The sequence below is a fragment of the Lithobates pipiens genome, unplaced genomic scaffold (genome assembly GCF_037356315.1).
Source record: "Lithobates pipiens isolate NorthernLeopardFrog02 unplaced genomic scaffold, aLitPip1_a1.2 Scaffold_13, whole genome shotgun sequence".
Lineage (NCBI taxonomy): Eukaryota > Metazoa > Chordata > Amphibia > Anura > Ranidae > Lithobates > Lithobates pipiens.
Genome location: NW_027507718.1, coordinates 12,645,924 through 12,669,842, shown reverse-complemented (window position 1 = coordinate 12,669,842; position 23,919 = coordinate 12,645,924). Strand labels below are relative to the sequence as shown.

The 23,919-nt window shown below is 40.0% G+C and overlaps 1 protein-coding gene across 8 annotated transcripts in view; it reads left to right on the top strand.

Moving 5' to 3' along the window:
- Positions 1–23,919, top strand: part of NTRK2 (neurotrophic receptor tyrosine kinase 2) — a 312,631-nt gene that overhangs the window by 117,657 nt on the left and 171,055 nt on the right. For 6 of the 8 annotated variants that reach the window (XM_077474847.1, XM_077474851.1, XM_077474845.1 and 3 more), the window contains one exon: positions 15,876–15,956. The exons of the other annotated variants lie outside the window; for them this stretch is intronic. In XM_077474847.1, the coding sequence (XP_077330973.1) occupies positions 15,876–15,956 (81 nt within the window). The remainder of the gene's footprint in view (positions 1–15,875; positions 15,957–23,919) is intronic. 8 annotated transcript variants of the gene reach the window in all.

Here is a 23,919-nt window from a genome sequence, read left to right as displayed (position 1 = left end):
ACGCTCTGCAATACCCTGCAACGCTCTGCAATAGTCTGCAACGCTCTGCAATAGTCTGCAACGCTCTGCAATACCCTGCAACGCTCTGCAATACCCTGCAACGCTCTGCAACACTCTGCAATGCTCTGCAACACCCGCCAATACCCTGCAACACTCTGCAACGCCCGCCAATACCCTGCAACACTCTGCAACGCTCTGCAACACCCGCCAATACCCTGCAACACTGTGCAATGCTCTGCAACACTCTGCAATGCTCTGCAACACCCACCAATACCCTGCAACACTCTGCAATGCTCTGCAACACCCGCCAATACCGTGCAACACTCTGCAATGCTCTGCAACACCCTCCAATATCCTGCCATACTCTGCAACGCCATACTCTGCAACGCCATACTCTGCAACGCCATACTCTGCAACGCCATACTCTGCGATACCCAGCCATACTCTGATATACCCAGCCATACCCAGCCATAGTCGGTGATACCCTGCAATACCCAGCCATAGACACCCCCCCCCTCCCGCCGCCCTCCGGTGCTTCTACCGACTCGCCAATACTATCAAATCCAGAATCTTTTTTTTTTTTTTTTTTTTTCAGGCTTCCCAGCTTAGAGGTGAGATGCGGGGTCTTATTGACCCCACATCTCACTGTAAAGAGGACCTGTCATGCCATATTCCTATTACAAGGGATGTTTACATTCCTTGTAATAGGAATAAAAGTGATCAAAAAATTTATTTTTGGGGAAAAAAATGTCAAACTAAAATAAATAAAGTAAAATGAACAATAAATTTTTTTTTTTTTTTTAAAGCGCCCCTGTCCCCATGTGCTCGCATGCAGAAGCGAACGCATACGTAAGTCCCGCCCACATATGAAAACGGTGTTCAAACCACACATGTGAGGTATCGCTGCGTACGTTGGAGCGAGAGCAATAATTCTAGCCCTAGACCTCCTCTGTAACTCAAAACATATAACCAGTAAAAAAAAAAATTAAATCGTCGCCTATGGGGATTTTTAAGTAGCGACGTTTGGCACCATTCCACGAGCCTGTGCAATTTTGAAGAGTGACATGTTAGGTATCGATTTACTCGGTGTAACTTCATCTTTCACATTATGCAAAAATTGGGCTAACTTTACTGTGTTTTTTTTTTTTTTTTAAGCACAAAACATTTTTTTTTTCCAAAAAAAAGCATTCGAAAAATTGCTGCGCAAATACCGTGCGAGATAAAAAGTTGCAACGACCACCATTGTATTCTCCAGGGTGTTTGCTAAAAAAACATATATAATGTTTTGGGATTCGATGTAATTTTCTAGCAAATAAATGATGATTTTTACATGTAGGAGAGAAATGTCAGAATTGTCCTGGGTGCTCCAGAACGCCTGATGGTGCTCCCTGCATGTTAGGCCTCTGTATGTGGCCACACTGTGTAAAAGTCTCACACATGTGGTATCGCCGTACACGGGAGAAATAGCAGAATGTGTTTTGGGGTGTAATTTGTGGTATGCATATGCTGTGTGAGAAATAAACTGATAATATGACAATTTTGTGAAAAGAAAAAAAAGTAAAAAAAATCTTGATTTTGCAAAGAATTGTGGGAAAAAATGACAACTTCAAAAAAACTCATCATGCCTCTTACTAAATACCTTGGAATGTCTTCTTTCCAAAAAGGGGTCATTTGGGGGGTATTTGTACTTTTCTGGCATGTTAGGTTCTCAAGAATTGAAATAGGCCATCAGTACTTCAGGTGTGATCAATTTTCAGATATTGGCACCATAGCTTGTGGACTCTATAACTTTCACAAAGACCAAATAATATCCACCAATTTGTACTTATTTTTACCAAAGATATGTAGTGGTATAAATTTTGGCCAAAATTTATGAAGAAAAAATTACTAATCTGCTAAATTTTATAACAGAAATGAAGAAAAATTCATTTTTTTACAGAATTTTCTGTATTTTTTCTTTTATAGCACAAAAAATAAAAAACCCAGCGGTGATTAAATACCACCAAAAGAAAGCTCCATTTGTGTGAAAAAAAGGACAAAAATTTCATATAGGTCCAGTGTTGCATGACTGAGTAATTGTCATTCAAAATGTGAGAGCACCGAAAGCTGAAAATTGGTCTGGTTATTAAGGGTGTTTAAGTGCCCAGTGGTCAAGTGGTTAAACTGACAGTTGTGCAGTCCTGCAGTGCTGTAGCCAAATACAATTGATGTCTTTTTTTTCAAAAATATAGCTTTCTTTTAGTGTTTTTTTTTTTTTTTTGCGCTATAAACAAAAAACAATATTTTTTACTTTCTGCTATAAAATGTATCCATTAAAAAAAAATTCTACATATTTTTGGTAAATAAAAACCCCAATAGGCGTATATTGATTGGTTTCTGCAAAAGTTATAGTGTCTATAAATCTGGGATATTTTTATTTATTTTTAGTTTATTTTTTCTACTAGTAATGGCGGCGATCAGCAACTTGTGGGACTGCAATATTGCGGCGGAAATTCTGACACTAACTGACACTTTTGACATTTTTTGGGGATCAGTGACACTATACCAGTGATCTGTGCTAAAAATCATGCACTGCCACTGTACTAATGACACTGGCTAGGAAGGTGTTAACATTATGGGCAATTAAAGGGCTAACTGTACCTAACCAGTGTTTTACTACACTGTGTGAGGTGCTTTTACTAGGGGAAGAGATGGAATTTATTCCCTGCTTTACAGAGACACATATTCCATCCCCTCTCTCCTGTCAGAATGACGATCTGCCTTGATTACATAGGCAGCTTGCAGTTCTGTCTCTCTGCCTGATGATCAGCGGATGCTGATGGACATCCCTTCCACAGTACTCACCGATCAGCTCTCACTGTGTGTAAATACGGCGGGAGCGAGCCTCTGGTGGCACGCATTCCCTACCGGGAAATGTCAGATCATGTATACACTCCTCACATTTTTGTAAATATTTTATTATACCTTTTCATGTGACAACACTGAAGAAATGACACTTTGCTACAATGTAAAGTAGTGAGTGTACAGCTTGTATAACAGTGTAAATTTGCTGTCCCCTCAAAATAACTCAACACTTATGTCTAAATCGCTGGCAACAAAAGTGAGTACACCCCTAAGTGAAATTGTCCAATTTGGGCCCAATTGGCCATTTTACCTCCCTAGTGTCATGTGACTCGTTAGTATTACAAGGTCTCACATGTGAATGGGGAGCAGGTGTGTTAAATTTGGTGTTAACCACTCTCACTCTCTCATACTGGTCACTGGAAGTTCAACATGCCACCTCATGGCAGAAAACTCTCTGAGAATCTGAAAAAAAGATTTGTTGCTCTACATAAAGATGGCCTAGGCTATAAGAAGATTGCCAAGACCCTGAAACTGAGCTGCAGCATGGTGTCCAAGACCATATAGTGGTTTAACAGGACAGGCCTCACCATGGTCAACCAAAGAAGTTGACTGCACGTGCTCAGCATCATATGCAGAGCTTTTCTTCTTTAGGAAATAGACAGATGAGTGCTGCCAGCATTGAAGGGGTGGGGGGTTGAAGGGGTGGGGGGTTAACTGGTCAGTGATCAGACCATGCGCCGCACATTGCATCAAATTGTTCTGCATGTCTGTCATCCCAGAAGGAAGCCTCTTCTAAAGGTGATGCACAAGAAAGCCTGCAAACAGTTTGCTGAAGACAAGCAGACTAAGGACATGGATTACTGGAATCATGTCTTGTGGTCTGATGAGATCAAGATAAACTTCTTTGGTTCAGATGTGTCAAGCGTGTGTGGAGGCAACCAGGTTAGGAGTACAAAGACAAGTGTGCCTTGTGTACAATCAAGCATGGTGGTGGGAGTGTCTTGGTCTGGGGCTGCATGAGTGCTGCCAGCACTGAGGAGCTACAGTTCATTGAGGGAACCATGAATGCCAACATGTACTGTGACATACTGAAGCAGAGCATGATCCTCTCCCTTCGGAGACTGGGCTGCAGGGAAGTATTCCAACATAACGACCCCAAACACACCACTAAGATGACCACTGCCTTGCTAAAGAAGCTGAGGGTAAAGGTGATGGACTGGCCAAGCATATCTCCAGACCTAAACTCTATTGAACATCTGTGGGGCACCCTCAAACAGAAGATGGAGGGGCGCAAGGTCTCTAACATCCACCAGCTCTGTGATGTCATGGAGGAGTGGAAGAGGACTCCAGTGCAACCTATGAAGCTCTGGTGAACTCCATGCCCAAGAGGGTTAAGGTAGTGCTGAAAATAATGGTGGCCACACAAAATATTGGACATTTTCACTTAGGGGTGTACTCATTTTTATTGCCAGCGGTTTAGACATTAATGGCTGTGTGTCGAGTTATTTTGAGGGGACAGCAAATTTACACTGTTATACGAGCTATACACTCACTACTTTATATTGCAGCAAAGTGTAATTTCTTCAGTGTTGTCACATGAAAAGGTATAATAAAATATTTACAAAAATGTGAGGGGTGTACTCACTTTTGTGGGATACTGTATGTATGTTATTACTTATTTTGCTATGAAAGAACCTCGAGCTCTCATTTAGTGAACCATGAGAATGATTGGGGCATGAAGATGTGGCATAGAGGATTTGCTGCACCTTGAAACTGGAAGCCGGTTCATAACACAATAACTCCTTTTGAGGGGAGAATATGTGAATTCTGGTGGCTCGGATTAGAAATGAGAAGGTGAAGCTATGGTGCCTAAATCATACCTCCCAACTTTTTGAGATGGGAATGAGGGACACCTATTAGCAAAAGTATGCAGGCATAGGACACACCCCTTGCCACACCCCCTTAAAGGAGAATTGTACAAAAAAACAAGATTGGTTAAACCCACAAGTGCTTTTTTTATCACTACTATTCCTTTATATTGGCTTTTGAAATTTACAAATGCAGCAATTTAGAAATCAGATGAAAGGTTTAGCGCTGGAAAACACTTTTTGATAAATAAAAAGTGAATTTTATATACAACTATATAGATCAGACCAAAATGAGGGACAAATGAGGAGGAATGAGGGACAGAGGGACATTGTCCCAAATAATGGAAAGTCCCTAAAAATCAGGGACAGTTGGGAGCTATGCCTAAATACAGATGTTAAAGGTGTTAGATTAAAATGTCCCTTGCTAGAGAAATGCCAGGGATGTGCTTTTAAGGGGTCAAATATGAGTCTTCACCCAAAGATTGAATCAACACACTGTGCTCAAAGTATCGAGAGAACTCTTTTATCAGTTCATCAGGGTCTGTGGGCTTTTATGTTGCCTGTCCCATTGGGGCAGATAAGTTGAACATAACCCCCTCTCATCATTCTCCACTTGTTTTAAAGGAACAGTTGAGGGGCAGTAGTGTCCAGTGAGCTGTACACAGTAGACTGGAATTTTGAGAGTTGGAACTTTGGCTGTTAAGCGCTGACCTGATACTAATGGCTATATGGACTGGTATCACTGTAGTAGTCGGTTGCATGCTTGACAGTTATTGATATATACATCTATAAGCCTGGTACCCCAGGCTTCAAGGTGGACAGGAACATCACTTTAAATGAAATAATAACCTAACGCCTGCCCATGTATCACATATGGGGGCTCAATAATACTGCTTTTAGTTACTTATCCAATCACTAGGAAACACTATAAGGCAGCAAGTATAATATCTACAATAGCATAACTGTGAGCAGATCAATATGCTATACATAGCGCAAAGACTAAAATAACATTATGTGAAGCCACAAATGCAGGGATCTAGTTCTATTATCTTAAAGTGCAGATCATTGTTAGCTGAGATGATAGCATGTTTATTATTCTAAACCTAAAACCAGACGCATTCATTTAGCTAAGAGATTCTGGAGCAGTTTAGTCAGACAGCATTTGCAAACTATTTCATCTTAAAAGGGTGGGGGTGTTTGATGTTCCTGGGATAAACTCATTATCATTTACTTGAACATAAAGAGAACCAGTCATGACTGGGCTTATACAAGAATCAAAATATTTGGTACAGTTTCATAGTTGCTGCCTGTTAACAGCCAGATCTTATGCAAGGTTTCCCAAGTAATGCACAGTTTGCAAAGGTCAGGTAACCACAAGGGCAGCAGATAGTACTTAGGTGGTCTGCTCACATTGACTCAAGATGGTCTGTCAAGACTAAGTAAAGGCAAATACGGGGGTGCATATCAATTTTTTATAAGTAAGACCACACAGCTGTAAACTATGAAGTGTATATCTAGACAAAATAAATAAACAAAAAAAAATGTTCAGCACATCTCTGCAGTACATGCTAATTTCCCCATGTTTTGTCTCTTTTAACCACTTCAGGACCGCCGTATTGCCATTGTACGTCAGCACAATGGCACAGGCAGGCAGAATCACGTACATCTACGTGATTGCCTTCCAGCGGGTGGGGGGTCCCATCGGACCCCCTCCCGCTGGTTACGGCGGTCCGATTCGGTCCAGGAGCGCTCCGTGATGAGGGGATGGCCGTTCGTTTTCGGCCACCCCCTCTGGATCGCTCCTGGCCAATGAGAAGCTTCCTCCCCTGTGTATTGTTTACACAGGAAGGAGGAAGTGATGTCATTCTCCTCGGGGCGGTATTTTTGACCGGACTACGAGGAGAAGAGTAAAAGTGAGTCTGCACGAACACTACACTGACATGTAGGTACACACAGGCACACAAACCCCCCCCGATCCCCCCCCCGATCGCCACCCGATCCCCCCCCCGCCCCCCCTCCCCCCCCAGTCACAGTGTCACTGATTGCATTGATCATTTCTTTACTGATCAATGCATTCAGTGTCAGTTGTGACAGTAAAAACTGTCAGGACAGTTAGTGTTAGGTCCAGGGTAGCCCCCTATCACCCCCCAATAAAGATTTAACCCCCTGATTGCCCCTAGAGTTAACCCTTTCACCCCCTTTTGCCAGTGTCACTAAGCGATCGTTTTTCTGATCGCTGCATTAGTGTCGCTACAGTCGCTAGGTAGCTAGTTATTTTTTTAGGTTCACCGCCAGGTTTTTATAGCGCTAGGTACCCCGATATACTACCCAATAATGTTTTTAACCCCCTGATTGCCGCTAGTTAACCCTTTCACCCCCTTTTGCCAGTGTCACTAAGCGATCATTTTTCTGATCGCTGCATGTGTCGCTAGGTAGCTAGTTATTTTTTTAGGTTCACCGCCAGGTTTTTATATCGCTAGGTACCCCGATATACTACCCAATAATGTTTTTAACCCCCTGATTGCCGCTAGTTAACCCTTTCACCCCCTTTTGCCAGTGTCACTAAGCGATCGTTTTTCTGATCGCTGCATTAGTGTCGCTACAGTCGCTAGGTAGCTAGTTATTTTTTTAGGTTCACCGCCAGGTTTTTATAGCGCTAGGTACCCCGATATACTACCCAATAATGGTTTTAACCCCCTTATTTCCGCTAGTTAACCCTTTCACCCCCTTTTGCCAGTGTCACTAAGCGATAATTTTTCTGAACGCTGCATCAGTGTCGCTAGTGTCGCTAGGTAGCTAGTTAACTAGGCTCCCAAAAAGTCCCCCACATGTGGTATCCCCGTACTCGGGAGAAGCAGCAGAATTTATTTTGGGGTGTAATTTGACTTCTGCCCATAGCATGTGTGAGCAATATATCATTTAGTGACAACTTTGTGCAAAAAAAAAAAAGTTTGTAATATTCCCGCAACTTTTGGCAAAATATAAAATATTCCATGGACTCAACATGCCTCTCAGTAAATAGCTTGGGGTGTCTACTTTCCAAAATGGGGTCATTTGGGGGGGTTTTGTGCTATTTTGGCATTTTATGGCCTTCGAAACTGTGATAGGTAGTGAGGAGTTAAATCAAAAATTTGCACCCTTAGAAATCCTGAAGGTGGTGATTGGTTTTCGGGGTGCCGTGCGCGACTAGACTCCCAAAAAGTCCCACACATGTGGTATCCCCGTACTCGGGAGAAGCAGCAGAATGTATTTTGGGGTGTCATTTCACATATAACCATGGCATGTGTGAGCAATATATCATTTAGTGACAACTTTTTGTAAAAAAAATTTTTTTTTTTTTTTTTTGTCATTATTCAATCCCTTAGGACAAAAAAAATAAATATTCAATGGGCTCAACATACCCATCAGCAATTTCCTTGGGGTGTCTACTTTCCAAAATGGGGTCATTTGGGGGGGATTTGTACTGCCCTGCCATTTTAGCACCTCAAGAAATGAGATCGGCAGTCATAAATTAAAAGCTGTGTAAATTCCAGAAAATGTACTCTAGTTTGTAGACGCTATAACTTTTGCGCAAACCAAAAAATATACGCTTATTGACATTTTTTTTACTAAAGACATGTGGCTGAATAAATTTTGCCCTCAATGTATGACTAAAATTTAGTTTATTCGATTTTTCTTATAACAAAAAGAAGAAAATATCTTTTTTTTTCAAAATTTTCGCTCTTTTTTCATTTATATCGCAAAAAAAAAAAATCGCAGAGGCAATCAAATACCATCAAAAGAAAGCTCTATTTGTGGGAAGAAAAGGACGCAAATTTCGTTTGGGTGCAATATTGCATGACCGCGCAATTACCAGTTAAAGCAGCGCAGTGCGAAATTGCAAAAAGACCTCTGGTCCTTAAGGTGTTTATTGGTCCGGAACTGAAGTGGTTAAAATATTGCAAATAGAGGAAAATCCTTGTTGGTCTGCCAGATATCCACCGAGCTCAGAATCCCTTGTTTGAGCTTACACTGCCTCTGCTGCACTAAAATCCAAACAAATTTTGTCAGTGCATTTGTGCACACCAGTGCAGTTCCAAAATTACTGCATGCATGACTTTGGTGCAATGAGCCCATTTTAAAATGAATAGGCTCAAATCACACAGTACTAAATCTCTTGTGGATTGAACAGGAATGCTGTGTGGTTCCTGTGCAATTCACATGCGATTCATAGTGTAAACTGAGGCTAAAGGAAATCTATGGTTGCAGCATACATTTTCATTTGAAAAACATTAGCATTGTAATAACAATGTAAATAATAGTTATATTTTATGAACCTATATAAATTCACCTTAAAAATCTCATTTCATTCTGTGAGTGCTGCATGTCTGCAGACCATCCCTTTCCAAAACTTTCTGAATTCTCTGCATGCTTTGCAGCTTCTCCTTTGCTGCTTACTGTCAATTTCTAAGGACTATATATCCCATGGTACCTTGCTGCCTGCAAGCTGTGATTCCCGTACTGACTTTGCCTCCTGGCACTTCTCCTCTCAGCACCTCTGTAGTTCAGCAGGCAGGCTCTGTGAAATGTTTCACACAGCAGTGCCTATTAACAGGGCATAGTAAATGCATGTCACAGAATTCAATGAAGTAAATGTGTGGGGATTGTCACAAATTTTTCGCTCCATAAGACGCACCTAGGTTTTAGAGGAGGAAAACATGAAAAAATATATTCTGAACCAAATGGTGTACTAAAATATTTACCAGTGCTCATGAAATGCAGCCTGACCTGTGTCAAAGAAAGGCAGCCTGACCATTACCAAAAATGCAGCCTGACCTGTGTCAAAGAAGCCTGACCATTACCATAAATGCAGCCTGACCTGTGCCAAGGAAGCACAGCCTGACCATTACCATAAATGCAGCCTGACCAGTGTCAAAGAAGCCTGACCATTACCATAAATGCCACCTGACCTGTGCCAAGGAAACACAGCCTGACCATTACCATAAATGAAGCCTGACCTGTGCCAAGGAAACGCAGCCTGACCATTACCACAAATGCAGCCTGACCTGTGTCAAAGAAATGCAGCCTGACCATTACCATAAATGCAGCCTGACTATTGTCATTAATGCAGCCTGACTATTGTCATTATTGCAGCCTGAACATTCCCATTAATGCAGCCCGACTATTGTCATTGTTGTAGCCTGAACATTCCCATTAATGCAGCCTGACCTGTGCCATCGCTCAGGCTGCTCTGTCTTCTATGTCAGCAGGTGTCAGGTCCAGCCAGGAGATCGCCCAGCATTCGCGGGGTCTGATATCTCTCTCCTCCATTCCTCTGCCTCTCTTCCATACTGGCATGGTGATGGCGGTGGGGGGCGGTGCCAGCGGTGGGAGGGCAGTGCCTGATGTATATTCGCACCATAAGACGCAGAGACATTTTCCCCCATATTTTTGGGGGAAAAAAGTGCATCTTATGGTCCAAAAAATACAATAAGTTTACAAACTTCAAGATTGTTCAGACTAATAGAAGGAGGATAAAAAGTATTGAAATACAAATCTAAAATTAATATAAAATGTAATATTTTGATCAGAGATACACTTTATTACTGAATGTTCATATTCCAACATAGGCCTTAATTATGACTAATTCTCTTTAAAGGGTTAGCTCACCTTTACCACAAAACCGCCTATGCAGGTAAGAGGCATATGTAGATAAAAACAGCTCTGACTAAAGTTGAATAAAGTCCTTCCTATAGCTGTTCGCCATTTACATACCTTATGAAGCTTGGATGGAATACGCCCATAGGATGTTGCTAGGTACTCCCAGGTTGTTGCTAAGTGAGGCCTAGTAATCACTGCTCACCTCCACCATCACAGTGGTGAGCTCTCAAACGCTGAGCTCTGAGCTACTGCATCAGGGGAAAGAAAGAGTATGTGAGGAGGTTTGAATCAGAGAAAGAGCTCACTCCTGTGATGGTGAGCAGTGACAACTAGGCCTCACTTAGCAACAACCTGGGATTATTCCAGTCAGGCTTCATAAGTTATGTAAATGGTCTTCACCTGTAGTAAGGGTATAATTCATCTTTAGTCAGAGATGCACAATTTGTTTTTATCTACAGACATCCCTTACTTGCATAGGTAGTTTTTTTTTCTGTAAAAGTGAACTATCCTTTTAAATAAATCCATCGATTTAACAGTTTCAAAAAACAGTTACATTTCCAGCTTGTGCCAGGAATGTAACACTCCCATTGGTTGTGCTCTCAAGCAAACTGTCAAACCATCCAATAGCTGGTGTCATAACTGATTACATGTGCAGCATCATGGCAGTTGTAGATTAAACAGAGGCAAAAATGGCAGCTTCCTTGGCTTCTACTCTAAATGCAGTCCAGTTACTTTATTCTGTACAGTATATATATTTTTGTATCCGTTTTATGTAAATGTATGTAAGATGTGCACCATGTTTGGTGTTTCTTTGCTTCTCTATTTGTGTCAGGAAAAAAATGCTTCATTCTGGGTTGTGGAGGTATGTGGAAGTATAATGTTCAGTTTCTTAAAGTGTTACTAAACCCACAACAGTAAAATCAGTGTGTATATGCAGTAAAGCGTGCTTGTTGTACTCACTGTGGAGCCTAAGGGGTTAATCCTCAGCATTGTGTAAACAGGCTGTTGGATTCTGTCTTCTCTGATCCTCCCCTTGTTCCACTGTCCCCAATCCATCTGATCAGAACAGAGGCTAGGGGACAAGCTGCACATGCTCAGTTTGGTGTGTATTGCTATAGAGTCTTTTCTCTTGGGTGGGGTGATCAGCACAGGGCCAGTCAGCACTGTCCAGACAGAGGATCAGGGGTTCTGCAGCCTCATGGAACAATCAGGAGAGAATGAAAACTCCTCCTACAAGCTTTAACCAGACATTGATAAAAGTCAAAGCACTGTTCTAACTGCTGATGAGAAAAGGTATTTAGCAGTTTTTATTTACTAAAATGATTGTATTTCCATGTTCTGTGTACTGTGGGAGACCAGATATAGTGAATGCAGGGTCCTGGGTTTAGTAATACTTTAACAGGACTTTCTTATTTGATTAGAAAATTAAGAGTAAGCCCTCGTACACACGGTTGGACATTCCGATGGACAATGTCTGATAGGACCGTGTTGTCGGATAATCCGACGGACCAAGTTTTCCAGCTGGGCTATAAAATTTTCCAACAACATGATCCGATCGGACTTTGTCCGATCATGTGTAGAGAATTCCGATCGGACAAAGTGCCACGCATGCTCAGATCAACTTCCTAGACCAAAGCTATTGGCTACTAGCCTGAACATAGTCCCGTCCTAACGAAATAACGTCATCACGTTAAGTACGATCGGATTTTCTGACAACTTTGTCCGACTGTGTGTATGCAACAGTTTCGGACAAAATCTGACGGATTTGGTTGTCGGAATGTCCGCCCGTGTGTACAAGGGCTAAGAGGTTAAAGCAAACATGTCAAACATTTTAGGCTTTAGAAAACTAGTGATAGCTAAGATTGTGTATCACAGGGTACTTGCAATTTGTTTTAATATAAAGCTATTAAAAATAAGCCCTAAATCATTACCAGTATGATTTTACAAATGTATAACAGTTGTAAAACATCCACAGATCAATGTGATTGGAGAATCAATAAACAGCTATTTCTGTTTAGCTTGGTGAAATGTTAAAGTAGAAAAGGCAAACCTTTTTTTTTGTTTATTTTGCATAGGGAGTAAAGGAGGGTTATAACCCTGTCAATTTTTTTTGCCATCTGTGTCCCATGGGGGAGTTTTCCCTTCACTTCCTGTTCTATATCTAAAATAGGAATCAAGGGAAAATCCCTCCAAAGAGAGGGAATTCCTGGTTGTCACCAGGGTCAGCAGAACCAATGTCCCCATTGGAAGATATCGCCTCTATTCCTCTTCTGATGACAACCCAAAATGTGATATTTTATTTCACTTTCAGTGATAATATTAAATAGGACAAATAGAGAGGGTGAATCTCCCTCATAGTGTCGCAGATGGCAATTAAACCCTGACAGGTATTATAATCCATCTCCACTATATCCAAAACTAAACTAAACTAAAACTAAAATGTTTTGTTGTTAGCTATACTTTAATGTGATTGTAAAGGCAGACGTTTTTTTTATCTTAATGCATTCTATGCCCCAGTACCTCTAATACTTATCTGAGCCCCATCTCGATCCAGCGATATCCCCTCGGCCGTCCCTGACTCTTCCTCCTGATTGGCTGAGACACAGCTGCTGCGCCATTGGCTCCCGCAGCTGTCAAAGTCAGTTAGCCAATCGGGGGAGAGAGTGGGTGGGGCCGAATGGCAGCTGCGTGTCTGAATGGACACACAGAGAGCTGCAGCTTGGCTAAGGTGCCCCCATAGCAAGTTGCTTGACAGGAGGGAGGGGCCAGGAGCAGCGAATAGGGGGCCCAAGAAGAAGATGATCCGGGCTGCCCTGTGCAAATCCAACTGCACAGAGCAGGTAAGTATATCATGTTTGTTGTTTGTTTTGTTTTTAAAACAAAACTTTACAATCACTTTAACTATTGGCCAGTGTTGAGGACTCATTCACACAAGACCCAACACAGTACTAAAGCAACATGGCGACTTTTATTATGTCCTGTTGCACAGCGCAACATGTTCTGAAACAGTGATAGACTGTAATGCATCACAATTGCTGCATTGCAGTGCATAGAATTATATAGATTTATATTTAGAGTTTTTATATATATATATATATATATATATATATATATATATATATATATATATATATATATATATATATATAGTGCAATCACGCTGCACAACAGTGTAATATGAGTACAATAAAATAATGTGCGATGTGTATGTGCACTAAAATGCTATTCTGTTAAATATGATCCTGCCTTTTTTGCAGCAATTTAAAATATCATACATGTGATTGATACTCATGAATATTTGGAGCACAGTGACATTGCAGAGACAAAACATTTCCATATTAAGTAACTAATGGAAAAAAAGCTGAACTCCAGAAAAACAGTTATATACACAGATAAACTACTGTGCATATAGGGGAGCTGTTGAACCTGCCAAACGATTTGCATTTTCTGTCCATCCACCCCTTAGATTTATAAGGACCCAGTACAAGGCATAGACAGCCCTGTCTAGCAGAGCAGAGCTGCAGTTAGGTAACAATTACAGGTTTTCTTCCTCCCCACTCTGTGACTAGACAGTGAAAGGAGAAGCAGCAGACTGATGAGCTCATCTCTCTGTAACTTTACTTGTTCCATCTATCACCATGAGCAGCTAAGCAACTGCCTCCTTGCACTGCAACTCCCTCCCTCAGTCTATGCTCTGCTTTACAGGAATTTTAAGAGGCTAATATTAAGTCGGATCTAGGCACTTGCAATGCTTACATTTACAAATATATTTAAAGTATAATGAAAGGCAAAACATTTTTTTTTTAATTGTCAAGTTTGTATTGCTGTCTGTGTCCTCACCTTTCCTAGTTGTCCTGTTTACCATTGTCACTGAAAGTGAACGTAAAAGAAAATCACAAATTTTGGGTTGTTCCCCGAACAGTAATAAAGGGGAAATCTTTTAATGGCGGATACTTGTTCTGGTGACCTTAGAGGGATTTCCTCTAACTTCTTGTTTTGCCTATTGGACAGGATGTGAAGGGAAATCTCCCCAATGGGACACAGATGGGGAAAAAACAACAAGGGTTATGACCCTCCATTGCCTATCCAAAAAAAAAAAGGTTTTGCCCTAGTTCTCCTTTAGTGGTTTAATAATGCATATGGAACATCATTAATTTGTGTATTTTTTTATCTGCTCAGGGTTCAGCTGTAAGGGTCCTTTCCGATCAGTTTGCCTGTCAATTTTTCAGGCAGACTCGATCCGACCCTCGTCTCCTCTATGGAGCAGCGGGTATCAACAGACATGTATCTGTTGACACCCGCCAACATCCAATCCAATCCTGCTCGCTAAAAACAGACAGATGGGGATCCATTTCCTTTCCATCTGGCAGATCAGATCGGATGACAGTTGCGTGTAAACGGACAGGTGGTCCATTTACATCCAACTGCCCTTAGGGGAGAGCAGACCAGTCAGTACAGACCAGCCTGCTCAGCAGACAGATTACATAATAAAAAATTATATAATAAAACATATTATTTGCTCAATGCCAGGGATGGCGCTAGGCTATCAGCGCCTAACCACTCATCGGAAATCTAAATGATGAAGTTAAAAAATAACCCATAGAATAAACAAAGATAATAGATAATGATACAGACCAAAAAAATTAATTGAGGGGGAGGGGGTCTAATGAGTGGATAGCCTTTATAACTAGTCAAAGGCAACTGATGAGGGGTGCTGCTGCAAAAACAGAGGTGGGACTCTATCTGTAAAACAAAGAGAGAGGTAGGGAGGATGACAGCCTGACCACTCTGGTGTTCCAGCAAGGTTTAAAAGTATAAAAACCATATATATATATATATATATATATATATATATATATATATATATATATATATATATATATGTATATGTATATATATATATATATATATATGTATATATATATATATATATATATATATATATATATATATATATGTCCATTGGGAATATGGCGAATCTGTGGTGGAGGCATAGTTCTAAAAAGGGTGCAGCTAGATGGATGAGGCCCAATCAGTGGACAGATTCCCTGGCAGACTCTAACGGAGTTGGGGTCTTAGAAAGAAATTCATCTAGCACTATTTTTGTCTTAAAAAAAGTCACCTACCAAAAAATGGCAATGATCTATAATACATTGTACATAAATAAGTACATTTACCTATGTCCATGTTGCTTTTCTTTCCTATTGTACCCTTTTCAGGCTGCCTCTGTGTCCCTGCCTCTGCCCCACCATTTTTAAAAATGTATGTTATACTGCGGATGCGCTCTGTCTCACCCATGTGCTGTACAAGCCTTACCCCGAGCTCTGGCAAAGGTTTCAGGAGGGATTTTTTTCTTAACAACAAATCAGTTTAATGCCTTACCAAGCATGTATGAAATGTAGTGCATAATGTTATGCGGTTCATGCCGCGTGTATATAACATGAGAATACTGTGAGATCCTGAGAGATCCCATAGTGAAAGTATGAGATCTCCCTGAAGGCACCAGTGATTTTGCTTTCCTAGGTGGCATCTGTGTTGCTGGGACTACACCACTAATGCCTTCAGGGGGAAGAAGGAAGTTGACACGAAGTGGACACAAGAAAGGTAGGTTGAGTTTTTTTTTAAATTAAAACAGTATTTGAGGATTTCACAAAAGCGGCAACAGACCTGCGTTAGGATGGCCCCCAGGGCACAACCCATTAGAATTCCAGAAGAACAACACTTATATTTCAGTCAATTAAACTTTTACTTTTTTAGGTTGTCCCAAAACATGCCAAATACATGTGCACAATTTGGTTTGTTTTAAAATTTAAGGGAAAGAACTTAACTCTGTTACTTTGTTTTGCATATAGGTTTTCCCTTTATCTTCCTTTACATGAGCTGCACCTATAATCAATATCAGGTTCTAGAAGGGGCAAGATCAGAAATTTACTGAAATCTGGACACAATGGAAGCTATGTACACTATATGCAATTTCAGGACATGTAGAACATATGCTTTTAAAAGCACATTTTAAGTGTTTCACTTCCTCATTTAAAATCATGTCTAATCTATATATTTAGTGCTGCTTTATATAGTTGCCTCTGCTAGACTGTTTTCTTAACTAAAGTCTCAGGAGTAAAAATAGTCATTGTGTTTGAGAAAACGTTTAATTAAACATGTATCATGTCACCTATTAAAAATATCTTTCTTATCTGGTGCTTTGCCAATATCAGAATGCTGTGTTTTAAGCTTTATAAGCACTTAAGCTGCACTATGACAGCCTAAATTGAATCCGTTATGCACCCAGACTCAATTGATGGTTAATGTTTAATTAACAGAACATTTTGAAAATGAGATGCAGTTATAACAGTGCTTTAAAGACTTCCTCTATAATCATTTATATAAACATACTGCTGCCAAATACATTGCACTTAAAGAAAAAAATACCTTACAAATGATGGGGTTTTAGGTAAAGCCTATCTATCTATCTATCTATCTATCTATCTATCTATCTATCTATCTATCTATCTATCTATCTATCTATCTATCTATCTATCTATCTATCTATGCCACCTAGAGGTAGGAGTAGATGTAGTACCTCAGTGGTAAGAGGGCATGGAGTGAAGTGGTACAGAAGAGGGAGAAGAGAAAAGTGAGGGAGGGGAGAGGTTTTCCATGATCTGGCTATATCTTGCTTCGTAGCCATATAGATATGTTAATCAAGGTTTGCTGGTCTCCATTTTTATTTGGTATATGCTTGCATAGAGCTTGTGATCAAAGTGGGTGTGATCACTAAATCAGCTGGGAGAATAAGTAGGTATACTTTTGGATAGATCCACAGTGGTATAGTATCAGAAGAGCGCTTTAAAGGAATGTTTACGAGTAAGTATGTTTTTGAACTTTTAACTGTTGCTAACCAGATATCCTTCTAGTCTTTGCCTGATAAAGTAGACCCAAGCTCTTCAGTCCACTGTGTTTGGTATGTGGTATCATTGCATACGTGGAGCATGTTAAAAGACACATAGAAGGACATAAGGTCAGATGAATGGAGATCATTTCTACATCTTCTTTTGAAAAAAGTTAGTGAAAGTGGTGGTGTTTGGGCTTTGAGTAGAGCATGGACACAATGCAGTCCAGTTGAACAAAGTTCAAAACAAAATTCTGCATTTGAGACTTTGTGAGAATCTTGAGAAGTTGTATAAAGGTTTTAGGTCCCTGATATGTAAGCAAGGAATGTACATATCAGAAGCCATTGGTATACCACTATTGCAACTGGTAAAAGATTTGCTGAACTGGAAGAATAATAAACCGAAGAAATAAGAGGGGAAGGTGGGGAAGAAGCAGTTCGATATTTTAATAGTTTACTAAGTCCCAGATTTTCAATGTATGGGAGAGGATGGGGCTTAGTAGTTTTGGTCGTAAATGTGGTAGGGGTCCAGCAAGGTTGGAGATAGGTGTGGGGTGGGGAATCCACAGCACCAAGAGAGACTAACAAGAGTATTTTGTATCAAGCTTGTAAAAGACCTTTTTTGAACCAAAATAATTTGTTTGTTAAATCTAAGCCTAGATTGCACACAAATATGTACATTTTAAAATGTCATGTTAGAGGATATGTAGGATATGGTAGACAACAGGAACATGCAACACCCTTTTTGTTTCTTAGGTAAGTCATTTCAATGTCATTGATTCTACCTTATCACAAGATGTGGAAATGTTGCCATATATTAATGAGATGGTTAAGCTTATGTATTAGTGTTGGAAAGTTAGCTTGATAGAGAGTGTCCTATTCAAAGTCAATGTGATCCCTTAATAGAAGGGAGAGGTTACCCAGGGAATAGATAGTCTCGTTCAATTGTGATATGCTTTTGTTTGAGTCATCCTAGGACCAGAAATATATTCCTGCAAGTAGGTGACCTCTCAGTAGACCATGGTCAATGAAGGAGGACGCTTGCTGTTCAGTAAGCATGTAAGAAAAATAAGTGATTATGGGATGGTAAGGGCAAGGGGTGCACATTTAGGGACGATTATAGTTTTTTTTTGTAAAAATATTAAACCCGCAACGTTAATAAAAAGGTATACTGTATCATACCTTTTTCATGAGCACATTGTCACTACAAAACCCTCAGATATGGAAATACTGACTACGTCTAGAAGTCAATGATGCCCTCCCTTCCCACATACACACACACACACACACACACACACACACCATTGACTTGATTATTAGGAAACAATTTCAGTATTTGCAATAATAGAGTGCTCTGGGTTTTAGGGGCCATGGGGCACTCATTAAGAGAAACAAAAGTACATGGAGGCACCAGAGCTTGTCTGGATTTTATTACGACTGCAGGTTTACATATATGTAGGTGAGGTTTACTTGATCTGCTTATATTATTCTGTGTCCATAGTTTTCTCTAATGAAACATCATTGAACCATGAATGAAGGATTCCTTACTTAGTGTTAAACTAGGTAAATATCACCATACAGTACCAGTATTATCACTAGCTAAAAAACATAGTTACAACTGTTTTTTTAGCATCCACTGAATCTACTGCTAGATCACAGTCTAAGTGAACATTAAGGTACATTGACATCCTGAAATTAATCTATTATGCTGCATAATCCCCAGTCACACATTATGTGATTTATTCATATAGGTCAGGGGTTTTCTATTTCACATCAATGTAAAAGATACACCGGTGGCAGTCATAACAATGTCCATGTGTTCATCTACAGACTGGCAACTCCTGGACAATTCTTAGAGAATGAAATGTTTCATATATTAGAAATATGGTGAGCTAATCACAAAACTACAAAGTATTTTATTTATTTTATGGAGGTTCACCTTGCATTTACATAGGGAACAAGGCATAAATCATGCATGAATATGTAGTAACATCTCTCCTTCCTGCACCCTGTGTAGAAGTAAGTCACAGCAGTTAGCCATTCTATAAAAAGACTCAGCAATTAGCAGCAAAGGTTAACATCAGACGTATTAAACATTGCTTTGCCAATAAACCCCTAGCATCTCCGCCAGTGACTGGGGTCAAGTAAATATTCCTTGGTGTGGGGAATTTCATAAATGTATTTCAGTAATACATATTTCTGGAAATAAGCAGTGTTAGCATGTATTCATATAGGTTTATTTAATTAAAAATAGCAAAAGGTTAAAATGAAAGGCCAATTTTATTGGGCTCCAATGCCTCTGACAAGCTGTCGTCACTCTTTTGAGAACATCATTGGGGTTGATTTACTAAAACCGGAGAGTGCAAAATCTGGTGCAGCTGTGTATGGCAGTCTTTTAACTTTAGCTTGTTCAATTAAGCTTTGATTAAAAAACAAAAAAAAACAAACAAAGCTGATTGGTTTTTATGCAGAGCTGCACCAAATTTTGCGCTCTCCAGTTTTAGTAAATCAACCCCACTGCGTTGCCTGCTTAGCGTCACACTGCATCATCTTGACTATCTTCACCATTAGCACCTACTATCGTATAGGTAATATCTAGAAATGTTATTTGTACCTAAACAGTAGCATAAAAGGGCATCCTTTGTTTTTAATTCCTCTGCTCTTCCTGACATCTGAATGTGCATAGGTACTTTTGTTCTATGGCCTAACGGCTATATATGTTATCAATATGAAACCTTGTAAGGCACTGCTGCCTCTGACTGCTAGTCTCATGATATTTGGAGTTTTGGAGATGACACTATTCTTATTGTGGCTTGAAGGACCTCCACAGCATAGATCTCCAAGTTCCTGCTTTTCTAATCCTTTAGATCTTTTCTTTTTTCACCACTGCTATTGGTTTTTGAATATTACCCTACGAGTCATTGGAAGGGTGGGGGAGCTCAGACATGAGGAAGCAAAGCTTTCACATCTACTAGGTTTCCTTCATACAGAGATACAATGTGGTCGATTTACTAAAACTGGAGAGTGCAAAACCCGGTGCAGCTCTGCATAGAAATCAGTTTCTAGGTTTTTTTTTTGTAAAAGCTTAATTGAAGAAGCTAAAGTTAGAAGCTGGTTGTCTACCATGCACAGCTGCACCCGATTTTGCACTCTACAGTTTTAGAAAATCAACTCCACTACTACATACAATACTGGTGATTAATCATTTGTCTTCTGCTTACCACAGTTTCCACAGTTCAAGTCTTTAATTAAACTACCAGTATTTTGTAGTACAGTGTTGGTATGTTTTACCATTTTACGAGACTCAAGTCACCAGACGTTTATGGCTAATAGACCATAGTAGTTTTCAAATTGTTTTTATTGGGATTAGGCAAGTATGTTTGGATCTTTATGCTATTGTTATATGCTATTTTTGGAACTGTTCAAATTAACTTTTTCAGCTTTTTTAAAATTATGTTTGATTTCTCAAGATTAACCTATTAGCAGTGTACCATGATACTATAGGTTTCATTTTCTAAAGATGTATTATTGTAAACAAAAATTATTCTGTGTACTGTAGCAGAAGTATTTTCTAGTATAAGTTGATCTTTAACCACTTCAATACAAGGCATTTGCACCCACTTCCTGCCCAAGCCAATTTTCAGTCGCAATGACAATTGCGCGGTCATGCAACACTGTACCCAAATGAAATTTTTCATAATTTTTTTCCCCACAAATAGAGATTCCTTTTGGTGGTATTTGATCGCCTCTGTGGTTTTAAATTTTTGCGCTATAAACAAAAGAACAGCGACAAGTTTTTTAAAAAGTACACAATATTTTTTACTTTTTGCTATAATAAATATCCCATTTTTTTTTTCCTCTTTTTAAACCGATATGTATTGTTTTACATATTTTTGGTAAAAAAAATTGCAATAAGTGTATGTTGATTGGTTTGCGCAAAAGTTATAGCATCTAAAAAATAGGGGATAGTTTTATGGCATTTTTTTTTTTTTTTTTTTTAATAATGGCAGCGAGCTGTGATTTTTATCGTGACTGCGACATTGCCGCGGACATATCAGACAATTTTGAACCCTATTTTGGGACCATTCACATTTATACAGCAATCAGTGCTATGCAAATGCATTGATTACTGTAAAAATGTCACTGGCAGGGAAGGGGTTAACACTAGGGGAGGAGACCGATCAGTGTTTCTCTGTACAGGGAACACATGATTGGTTTCCTCTCACCTGACAGGACATGGATCTGTATGTTTACCCACACAGATCCACAGTCCTGCTCTGTTAACGGGCAATTGCGGGTGCCTGGCAGACATCATGGCTGCCAGGCATGGCAATCAGTTCCTGAGTAACGTGGCGGGGGGGTGTGTGCACCCCCCAGACAGCCCAGGAAGCCCAGGACATTATATGATGCCAGCCCAAGATGGGAGATCCCTCCTGCGGATGTCATATGACTATGGCTGGGATGGGAAGTGGTTAAAGTGGATGTAAACCTGAATTTTTATTTTTTTAATGAAGACTTCTACCTGGTACAGTAGAGGACAAGAGGTCAAGTTATCTGTGCCCAGTCTTGCCACAAAGAGTTAATCCAGCTCTGAGCAATCCTTCTGCCTTTTTTACTAAGCTTAAAAATAACACACAGATAAATGTCTGTAGCCACTTTCCCCACAGCTCTGATTGAAATCTCATCTCATGAGAGCAGAGGGAGTGTGTCAGATGTCAGCTATCAAACTGAACAGAGTAGATATGACATACGCACAAAGGTGGGGGCCAGGAGCGTGCTTACTCTGCTTGCGATGTGCACGCAGTAAGGACTGACTTGCGTCTTCATTCTTCAGGCGTGAGGTTCGGCCTCGCAAAATTGCCTGGCAATAGGGAGTGTAGATGTGGGCGGAGAGTCATGTGATATCATGGCTTCGCCCCCACATGCCAGCAAAGAGACCTGCCCACCGATTCCTGAGTTTTGCGGGGATCCTACAATTGAAGAGAGTAAGATTGGAAAAGTAAGGATACATGCAGGAGGTTTTTATGTATGGACAGCTTTATATTCTATCTTTACTTTAATCTGGGTGATCAGTGGGTTTACAGGATACTTTAACACAGGGGTATATTAAAAAAAAAATTGTTTGAAAAGTCACCCATTGAAAGTGCATGTATGTTTGTTCTGTGTGAATGAGGCAAAAAACGAATGTTATTAGATTACCTTCTGGAATGTTTTTCAAAAAATACCAAAATTGGCCACTAGGTGGTGCTATGTTTTATAGCGAATCCCTATGATACTTAACACCATTTAGTGGCCAAATGTAGTAATCTTTTTAAACCAATCAAAATGATTAGACAAGCACAGAAAATTGTTTTATAACATTCTTTTTTTTTTTGGCCCATTTGCACAAAACGGATGTAAATGCATTTTCACTGAATGACTTGCAAGCCAATTTTTTTATAACTACACCTAATTTTTATATGGGCCTACTTGCATTTGCTATTGATAATATATCTTGCAATGCCACTGATGTACAGCAACAACAGAGATTCAGGAGATGTTTGCTGTGCCATCAAGTAGCAGCTGTTCCCAGTCTCCTAGCTGCTATTTGCCTAATAAGCATAATGCAGCCCACCTCTGCATTCTCTGACAATATATCCCTGTGGTAAGCACAGCTAAGAAACATTTAATGTTAAGTACAGTCTTAGCTACAAGCTTTGGTTGATAATGAATTATATATTTCATTGTAAGTGTTGTGCATCATTTAGTAAATTGTTTAACTTTTCCCACAAGAAATTAACTGAACTGCAAAAAGAGGCTATGGGACCATAAATTAGACACAATTAACCTGTTACTTGTTTTTTCAGTTGGCATTAGGCTTAGAAAAATGCAATGAGTGCTCACAGCACTGCCTATAGTTGCTAACGGCATTTTACTGTTTACAGTTAATGCTACAGGTAATAATGCTAATCTGATTTTTTTTCATAGAGAAACTTAATGGGTTCATGGGTAGCAAGCATCAAAAGCACCATGCAGTAACTGCATTTGCATGGAAAGAGGAGTGCTGCAATGTTGGCTAGAAAAGGGAGGTTCTCAGACTGGAGAGAGTGCTGTGCAGGAGTGAGTGGAACAATAAAGTGGAGAACCAATTTTTTATTTTATTTTTATTTTCACTTGGTATAGAGTGAGGGTTTTGTTTCCATCTGTTTCTCTGCTTCCTATTGGTGAGATTTCCTTTCACATCCTGTCCCATAGCCAAAACAGGAAATAAAAGACAATCCCTCCAAAGCAGGGGAATACCTTGTCAGCAGGGTCCCCAGAACTACTATAGCATCCCCCACTGAAAGATTTCCTCTCTAATCCTGTTCTGGGGACAACCTGAAATTTGGGATTTTCTTTCATGTTCACTCGTTGTGATAATGGTAAACAGGACAGATAGGGTGAATCTCCATAGCAGGGACACAGACACATCCGGACCCTCTCAACGCTCTCAACTCTATTCAAAACTTTAAAAAAAAGTTTGCTTTTAAAGTGGCTGTTAACCCTATCATGCATGTCTATGCCAGCCCCTCTTTTAGAGCCTGGAATAGCACACTGTACCTGTGTTTTCTAAAAACAAGCATTGTAAATACCCGTTTAGAGCTGTCTTCAGGCCGGTCACATGACTCACGGCCCCTGTACAGCCCGGATGGATGGCTT